This window comes from Meles meles, chromosome 19 (assembly GCF_922984935.1).
Source record: "Meles meles chromosome 19, mMelMel3.1 paternal haplotype, whole genome shotgun sequence".
Lineage (NCBI taxonomy): Eukaryota > Metazoa > Chordata > Mammalia > Carnivora > Mustelidae > Meles > Meles meles.
Genome location: NC_060084.1, coordinates 52,194,724 through 52,203,934, shown reverse-complemented (window position 1 = coordinate 52,203,934; position 9,211 = coordinate 52,194,724). Strand labels below are relative to the sequence as shown.

The window sequence follows — 9,211 nt, the reverse complement described above, 5'->3', positions numbered from 1 at the left end:
AGCCTGATGTGGGGCTCCATCCCTGCACCCTGGGATCATGACCTGAGCCGAAGGCAGAGGCTTAACCCATTGAGCCACCCAGGCGCCCCAAGAATTTTATTCTTTTACATGAACTAAATACCATCACGGAACAAATGGAATCATCCTGTAGGGTGTTGAAAATGGGAATAAGAAATGAGAACAATGCTCCTATTTTGTGTGTGGACACTATTTTTAAAACTCGTTGAGCCGGAGATGCCGCATAATCCTGAAGAAGGGCAAAGTAAATTGCGCCATGAACGATGGAATTTGACACATCGAAATTTTGAAGACTTTTATTTTTCAGTAATCTCTGCACCCCGTGTGGGGCTCGAATCCACGAACCTGAGTTCAAAAGTCACTCCCTCCACTGACTGACCTAGCCAGGCGCCCCTTAACACTATATTGGATCATGATACTAAGGTTGAGCATCTTTTCTCATTAATGGACACAACAGGATAAAAAAAGGAAATGGACATTCGTGGGTGATTTCAGAAGGGAGAGCTCTGATGCCCTACACGCAGAGTCAACTGCAGACCCTACAAGAAGAGACAGACCTAACCTTGCATGCACTTGACCTTGCACGGGGATGTATTCCACTCTCCCAGAGGGCCGGAAGACTGGCTTTCCTTATTCCCACCCCGCCCCCCAACAGCTCAGCCAATGAGAAGTCAGTATACTTCCAACTCCCAGTTTACTCCAATGGACTTTTAGTTTAGAACAGCCCTCCCTGCTCCTTTTCTCCATAAATGCGTGCTCCTGCTTTGTTCTTCAGACTTGCCTACAGTTTCGGTAGAAGGTTTTTTGGTTTTTTGGTTTGTTTGTTCACAGCATTCTTTTATTCCCCCAGTAAATCCATTTTTGCTGGTAAAGGAGCTGGCAGTTTTATTTTAAGATCAACACAATATTGCAATGTTAATGGAACATAGACCGAAATGCAAGGAATTTTTTACAAGCCAATTCTACAAAAAGAAGACATTGGTGAGAACCAAAACATCCGGGACATATAAAGGAAGAGGTATATAATTTAGATAACCTGTCGTTTATTTCAGAAAATCCGCGAATTATATTCGTGTGGTGAAAATACACAAGTTGGGTTCCCAGGAGGCAAGCTCCCAGTGCTCCTGAGGAAGCGTCCCGGGGGGCGGGGGGGGGGGTGCTCTGGAGCTAGAATAGCCCTGCAGAGTGGTCCCCGTTCAGAGCGGACCCTTACACCAGGCGGGCTGCCCTGGGAAGAGGCGAGAGCTCCGGCAAGGTGCTCTCTGCCCCCTTGTTGGACCCGTCATATTCATTGCCACCTCGACCGCCCCCACAGCAACTCTATGAGTTCGGTTTCCTGCATCCACTTTACAGAGGGGGCAACTGGGAAGTAAAGTGACTTGCTCGAGCTCGGGCTGGTAATTGGCGCCCGGGCTGAATTTTGAGCCCGGTTCTGCCCATCACCACAGCAGTGGGCTTCCCACTCACTAGATGGCAACCCATTTCCATGGAAGACTCTTCTCTCAGGAATTGTCCCCCGATGTGTCACTTGCAGATTTTGATCTCTGAATACTGGGTGGTGCTTGAGCCCTCCGGGTCCTGAGGCTTCCAGGGCCTCAGCCCGTGGAAGGTGAGGGAGGCGTAATGGAGCTCGGACTCCTCCTCCAAGGTGGGCGGGGCCACGGCTGGGGGCGGGCAGGCTGGGGGGATGCTTCCCGGATACTCTGGCTGGTAAACGTGAATGGAGGGGAAAGAAGGGGGTCCAGTTAGGATAACGGGAGCTGGCAGACGGCAAGGAGGGTCCACAAGCAAACCTGGAAACTGAGCACTTAGTCTTTCATCCATTTGTTCCACAAACATTGGCTGCGCCCACATTCATTCATTCATTCATTCATTCATTCAATATTTGAGAATAATAATGCCTGGCCCTTGGTAATCAATTACCAGGCTCCCAGATTCCTCACAACAAGCCATTAAGAAGACACGGTTATCGCCATTTATCAGGTGGAGAAAGTGAGGCTAAGTAAATATCCCCCAAATCACACGCTGAGTTGTTGGCAAGGCCAAGACTAACACCCAGGTCTCTCTGGTCCCAGTGTCTGCCCCTGCCAGGCCCTGGCTCTTTGGTGAGGGGAACAGAGCAGACATCATCCATTACACCAGCTAGCTCACAGTGGAGATAGCTGACATTTTAGTAGTAGTCAATTAGACTACTATCTAATAGTAAATTGTGAGAGGATGTTCAGGATTAGGGTGGGTGGTGTGAGAAGACAGGGATTTGCTTGGAGCTGAACTGCCCTCAGGGACAACCCGGTATTTCAGAAGTTCAGACGGACACAATTACAAAATTGTACCATGAACCCTAAAAGCAAAGGACGTTGTGTGGTAAAAGGCCCAATGTGCCCGAAGAAAGGGTTGACCTTTTGCCCCAGCCCCTGCGATGGAAGCTCTAAGTCAGCTGAAGGTCCTGCCTGATGGGAACATCTCCGTTCACCTGGGCCTCAGGCCACACAGTATCAGCTTGGCCCCTAGAGCGGCTGGAGACCACGTAACCAATGTCAGTCATACAGGTGCTCCATACTCACGTGACCGACCCCCAGTAGAAACCCAGGACACAAGGCGAGGGCGAGCTTCCCTGGTGGCAGTACCACCCCCCCTTGCCCGCCCCCCTGCCTCTCATCACACACCAGTGCTGGGAAAAATCAGCACTGTCTATGGGACCCTGCGGGGAGAGACACCTGGAAGGTTCTTTTACAGAAGTCCCCGCGGCAGAGTCCAGGGGCCCTCCCCTCGGCTGCTGTGATCTGTCTCTCTTCCCTGGAATAAACTAGCCACGAGTATAACAGGTCCCCGTGAGTTCTGGGAGGACTTCTGGTGAACTGTTGAAGCTGAGAGCGGTTTGGGGACCCCTGAATTTTGTAGTTATTTTGGGGAGACCCCCTGGCATCCTGTGTCGGGGAGGAGAGAGAGGAAGGAGGGGAAGACAGGCCTGGGGTCCAGGGAGAGATGTGGAGGTGGGGATAGGGAGGGTCCAAGTGAACACAGTACTGGTGGTCTTTGGCTCTCTGCAGGGTGAGTCAGAGAGCAGAGGGGAGAGTGACTCCCAGGTCGCTGGCCTGGGAGATCGAGTCCACGGGGACCGGGGAACAACAGCCTGTTTGGGGCATGATGACCCTCTGAGTCGTCTAATGGGGTGTGGCCGTGACCATCCTGGGGTGGTGGCCAGGTGGCATACTGACGGACAGAGGGGTCATCACTCACCCAGGAGAGAGAACCCAACGTGCGGGTGGCATCCGTCCCACCAGCCACAGGCCAGGGAGCCTGCTTCCTGCAGATCTTCACCCTGAGTGGGAGGACAGGACCCATCAGCAGCCCCGCTGACTCACTGCCACGCCCACTGAAGAGGCTGACAGGAGGGGACATACAGAGCCTGTCCACCCGTGAGAATGGGCGTGGCCGGGATCCCCAGTTCTCACAGCCTCTGCATCATCCGGGCTCCTCCAGCTGGGGCTGCCTGGGACACCAGGACTCACACCCCTTCCGCCCCATGCCCTCACCCTTTCGTCCAGAGGCGACACTCACATGAAGAAGATGAGGCAGGAACAGAGACTGAGCAGGCCGGCAACACCGGCACCCACGATGGCCCCCAGAACGAATCCTCCCTCGAGCTCAGGCTTCCCGGCAGGTGAGTGGGGCTGCCGGTGAGTCCCCTCCAAGCCCCAGGACTCCGGCGACCCCTCCTCGGGCCCTCACCTTCTTCGGCCCCCAACTAGCGGGACACCAGGACTCTGCCCCCCACTCTTCCTCTCTCTCACCCCCTCCCCTTTGGCTTCCAGCCCCACCCCCAGACCTTCTTTTCTAGGATCCAGACTCCCCCCTCCTACACCTCTGCCCCCAACAGCTCCCGGACCTGGGAGCAGCAGGACCGCGGCGCTCTGTTTCCCGTGGTCATTCCGGGCCTCGCAGCTGAGTCTGAGGCCGGAGCCCAGTGGCCCGCTGAGGCTCAGGGAGCTGTTGGCCCAGGGCCCGGCAGAGCTGGAGGTGACGGTCCAGGAGGCATTGCTGTGGTTCCCCTCCAGCAGCTCCTCCCCCAGCCGCCAGCGCAGGGAGGGTGCCGGCTGGGCTTGGGAGGAGCAGCTAAAGCGCAGCCCCTCACCCTCCCAAGAGCAGGAGGGGCTGAGCAGCCGCGGGGGGTCTGCGGGAGAAAGGGGAAGGGTCCGCTGTGCCGCTGCTCCCCAGGCCCCGGGCAGCCTGCCCCCAGGGGTCCCCACACTCACAGACCACAGAGAGATGCAGAGAGACCTGCCGGGAGGGCTCCCGGGCTTGGCAGGTGAATTGGCTTTCGTCGCCCAGCTCCACTCCGGGCAGCTCCAGGAGCCCCTGCTCCCAGCGTCAGGAGGGGCCCAGAGTCCGGCTCCCCTGGACCCAGCTCAGGGTGGCGGGAGGTTTGCTGTCAGCAGCACAGACCAGGAGCAGAGTCTCGCCTTTCAGGACTGGAAGAGCTGAGCCGGGTACTGGTTCTGGGGGCAGAGAGAGAGAGCACATGCGCTCTCAGTCCAAGCCAGAGGCTTCAAAGCCCTGGTCCTTTTCTCCTTCCTCCATTTCTCCAAAGTTGGGAAGGGATCTCTACATGTAGTTTTGCAAGCAGCATTATGGTGATATGATTCACGTACCAGACAATTCCATTCACATGCCGCTTACAGAGAGTCGTGGGGTAACCCTCACCACAATCAATTTTAGAATGTTTTCACCCCCTAAAACTCCCCCCTGCACCCCCCAGCTGCCTCTCCCCTTACTAAGCTCCCCAACAGCCAGCCCCTGACAACCCCTAACCTAACTTTCTGTCCCTGTGGATCTGTCTCTTCTGAACATGGCCTAAGTAGAATCGCATGGGTTCTTGAGTCTGGCTTGTTTTGCAGGGCGTGACATTTCCAAGGTTCTCCCGCTTTGTGGCGCCTGCCCGGGCCTCGCTCCTGGTCATGCAGAATCAAGTTCATCGCATGGACAGACCGCCTTGTGCTTATCCATCCATTGATGGACACTGACCTCTTGGAGGCGAGTGCTCTTTTTTTTAAAGATTTTGTTTATTTATTGACAGGTGGGGGGAACAGGAGAGGGGGAAGCAGACTCTCTGCTGAGCAGGGAGCCCAATGCGGGGCTCGATCCCAGGACCCCCCCGATCATGACCCGAGCTGAAGGCAGATGCTTAACCGACTGAGCCAGTTGGGTACCAGGCGCCCGGAGGCGAGCGCTCTTAACTACACTTCCCCCTCTCTATTCCGAACTACTGAACACCCCTCGCTCACAAGTATCCAAAATTCAAGTACCAGACCCCTCAAGACTCTTCAGGACGTGACCTCTACCTCTTTGCCTCCTTCCCCCACCTTCCCCCCTTGTCTCAGGAGTAGGGCAACCACACTGTGCGTTCTCAAATTCACAAAGGAGGAAGGGGAGTTCAGAACGAAGTCTCCCTTCCATGCGGACTCCCCAGGCCACAAATCCTGCTCCTCAAAGGCAACGATGATTGATGATTGCCAGTTTCTCATGTGGCCTTCCAGAGCTATTCAAGGCAGCCTTATCTAGGAGCATTGAAAATATACTTCCCCGGGGACGCCTGGGTGGCTCAGTCGGTTAAGCGGCTGCCTTCGGCTCAGGTCATGATCCCAGCATCCTGGGATTGAGTCCCACATTGGGCTCCTTGCTCGGCAGGGAGCCTGCTTCTCCCTCTGCCTCTGCTGCCCCTCTGCCTGCCTGTGCTCTCTCTCTCTCTGACAAATAAATAAATAAAATCTTAAAAAAATATTAAAAAAAATATATATACTTCCCCGAAGCCCCACGGTTTGGCTCCTGGCCATAAAATGTATAGTCCTGCCCCTCAGAGCACTGGCACCCTCCAGGAGCTGGTTAGGAATGCAGAACCAGAGGTCCCTCGGCCCTCCTGAGTCACATCTGCATTGTCACAAGATCGCTGAGAAATCAGGTGCTCGACAGCTTGTGGGGTACAGCCGAGAGAAATGCTCCTCTGTTCACAAGGGAAATGTCCGAAGCAGCATTATCATGGAAACTAAAATCTGTGGACAGCTCCAGCGCCCATCAAGAGTGGAATGTGAGGGGCGCCTGGGTGGCTCAGTGGATTAAGCCGCTGCCTTCGACTCAGGTCATGATCTCAGGGTCCTGGGATCGAGCCCCGCGTCGGGCTCTCTGCTCCGCAGGGAGCCTGCTTCCTCCTCTCTCTCTGCCTGCCTCTCTGCCTACTTGTGATCTCTCTCTCTGTCAAATAAATAAATAAAATTAAAAAAAAAAAAAGAGTGGAATGTGAGGGGCGCCTGGGTGGCTCAGTGGGTTAAAGCCTCTGCCTTCAGCTCGGGTCATGATCCCGGGGTCCTGGGATCGAGTCCCGCATCGGGCTCCCTGCTCCGTGGGAGCCTGCTTCCCCCTCTCTCTCTCTGCCTGCCTACTTGTAACCTCTCTCCCTCTCTGTGTCAAATAAATAAAAATCTTAAAAGAAAAAAAAGAAAGAATGGAATGTGAAACTAACATGATACCTACAAACAGAGGCAAAAATTAGAGCCACAAGCAACACGGAGGAATGTCAAGAACACAGGGTGACGTCCCATCAGAATAGTCAAGGGGGGGACTCCTGGGTGGCTCAGTTGCTTAAGCGGCTGCCTTCAGCTCAGGTCATGATCCTAGAATCCTGGGATCGAGTCCCATATTGGGCTCCTTGCTCAGCAGGGAGCCTGCTTCTCCCTCTGCCTCTGCCTACCTCTCTGCCTACTTGTGATCTTTCTCTCTGTGTCTCTCTCTCTGACAAATAAATAAATAAAATCTTTAAAAAAAAAAAAAAAAGAATAGTCAAGGGGACTATAATCCCGCAAATCCACTCCCAGGAGTAGATCCCAAAGATGTAGAAGCAGGGAGTCAAGCAGATCCCTGTACAGAAATTTTCAGAGCCTCCCCGTTGACAGGAGCCCCAAAGTGGAAACAACCCAAATGTCCATCCGCGGACGGACGGACGGACGGACGGACGGTGGTCTTTCCGTACAATGGAATAATATTCAGCCTAACGAAGAGTGAACCCCCGACCCGCGCTACAACAGGGATGAACCTTGATCATGCCATCCTGAGCGGAAGAAGCCAGACACGTATTTAGGAAAATTACAAGAAAACAGAAGGTACACGGACGTATTAATTAACTGGATCGTGTGCCTCCTTTGGCGGTGTAAACGTGTATCGAATCTACATCTATGAAATCTCAACTTGTACGATTTAAATATATGCAAGTTGTTTATCAATTATACCTTAATCAAAAAAAAAGTAAAATATAGAGAATCAAAAAAAAAAAAAGTAAAATATAGAGAAAGGATGGTGACACAATGTCCAGGCTTTCTCTGAGGCCAGATGGAAGGGCTGAAATTGGGAAGGAACATTTAGGGGTTCCAAAGGCGGGGTTGCTGTTCTTTTTTTCTTAGGTAGGCTCTGCGCCCAGCGCGGGCCTCATACTCATGACCCTAAGATCAAGAGTTGCAGACACCACGGACCGAGCCAGCCAGGTGCCCCTGGCACCTTAACCGGGGTGGTGAGTACCAAGGTGTTCATTAGATGGTGATTCTTTGTAACTTGCCTGTATTTGACAAAAGGCATTGCATATAATGAATAGTAAGCGAAGATCATGGAGGGGGGCCTCCCAGCTCTGCTCTCCCTGTGTGTCTACCTGGCCCTCCCAGCTTGGCTTCGAGCTCCAGGCTCTGCTCTGCTGGGGGGATGTGCTCCCATCCAGCCTTAGGGAGGGGCCCTCCCGACCCACCTGTGCAGTTTCCTCGGGAGATGCCGATGCTCATGTTCTGTGGGGCGTCTGGGACAGAGAGACACAGTGACGAATGAGGTCGGAACTGGCCCGTCCCCTGCCATCCACCCCCAGGAGACACAGGAATGGGGACTGACACAGACAAGCCCTGTGTCCTCCCTGCAGCCCCTCTGAGCCTCCCTGACCCACTCCGCCGGTACCCAAGTCCAGGCCCTCCACGCACAGGAGACGTTGAGCGTAATGGTGCTTTGGGTGCTCACGCCAGCCCTGGGGAAGGTCACCCGGCAGGTGAGGTTGGTGCCATGGTCCCGCGGGTGGGGGGTGAGCAGGATCTCCGAGGATTTAGAAGCCTTCAAGTCCAGTCCTGGGGCTCTGAGGGCAGCCCCCGTCCAGGAGATGGGGAAGGGCATCGCTCCATCACAGGCCCCGGGAACAGAGCATGGCAGGTGGCTGGGGCGGCCGGACTCCAGGGGCTCCTTGACCCGGATATCCGGGGTCTGTGTCAGCGCTAGAGAGGAGAGAAGGAGAGTCCGGACCCCAGAGGGGACCCCCGTGTATGCCTCTGAAACAGGTCAGGTTCACCCCAACCCTGACCTGACTGTGCCACCTTCTCCCCATTAAAGATGAGCAGCTGGGGCTCCACTCCTGCCCTTGAAGACATGCCCCCCGCCCCGTGACTGGTTCTTGGGGACCTTCCCTACCTGTCACAAGCACAGTGAGCCTGTGTCTCAGTGAGACGGTGTCTCAGGACAACTCTGTACCGGTGAAAGTAATAGTTTCCACTGTGTCGCCTCTGCGCGTCCGTGATGCTCAGGGAGCAGTCGCTCACCCCAGGGTCTCCAGAAAGGTCCCTCTGACTGGGCTCTCTGTGGTCATGGGAACTGCAGCTCTAGGACTATCCTTTAACCGGTACCAGGAGCCGTAAACATGTGTAGCGTTGTTCGCGCCGAGCCCGGGGTAGGAGAAGGAGCAGGGCACGTGGACGCACAGACCTTCCTGCACCGTCACCGCACCCTGCACCCGGAGCTCGTACCCTGGATCCCCCTGCAGGGACCCTGTGGGGACACCAAGGCTCAGCAGCCTTGTCAGGACCAGCACCGTCCCCCGCTCCTGGGGACTCCCTGGCCCTCAGCCCACTCACCGGCCCACAGCAGGGGCAGCAGCAACAGCATCTCCATGGTCCCGGGGGCTGTCCTCAGTCCGTCTGACTTCTGGACGTGCCTGTCTGTCCCAGAAGGAAGCTCCGACAGGAAGCTTCTTGGGGGAAGAAGAGGGTAGTGACTGTCCACGGAAGAGGAACCTCAGGAAGGGAACAGTGAAGTCCTGACAAATCCCTTCTTCCAACTTCTCCTTTCCCAGATGGACAAGTCGAGGCAGAAAGGACCCAGGGCTTGCCTACACAGGGAA

The 9,211-nt window shown here is 55.0% G+C and overlaps 1 protein-coding gene across 1 annotated transcript; it reads right to left on the bottom strand.

The window, feature by feature from the left end:
- Positions 1-1,542: 1,542 nt before the first annotated feature.
- On the bottom strand, positions 1,543-8,982 carry SIGLEC11 (sialic acid binding Ig like lectin 11). Its single transcript, XM_045988619.1, is given in 11 exon segments — positions 1,543-1,734; positions 3,259-3,340; positions 3,580-3,671; positions 3,897-4,192; positions 4,275-4,517; positions 7,805-7,852; positions 8,028-8,312; positions 8,506-8,530; positions 8,532-8,650; positions 8,653-8,859; positions 8,946-8,982. Coding segments are annotated over 11 exon segments (1,626 nt in total).
- Between the last annotated feature and the right edge of the window lie 229 nt (positions 8,983-9,211).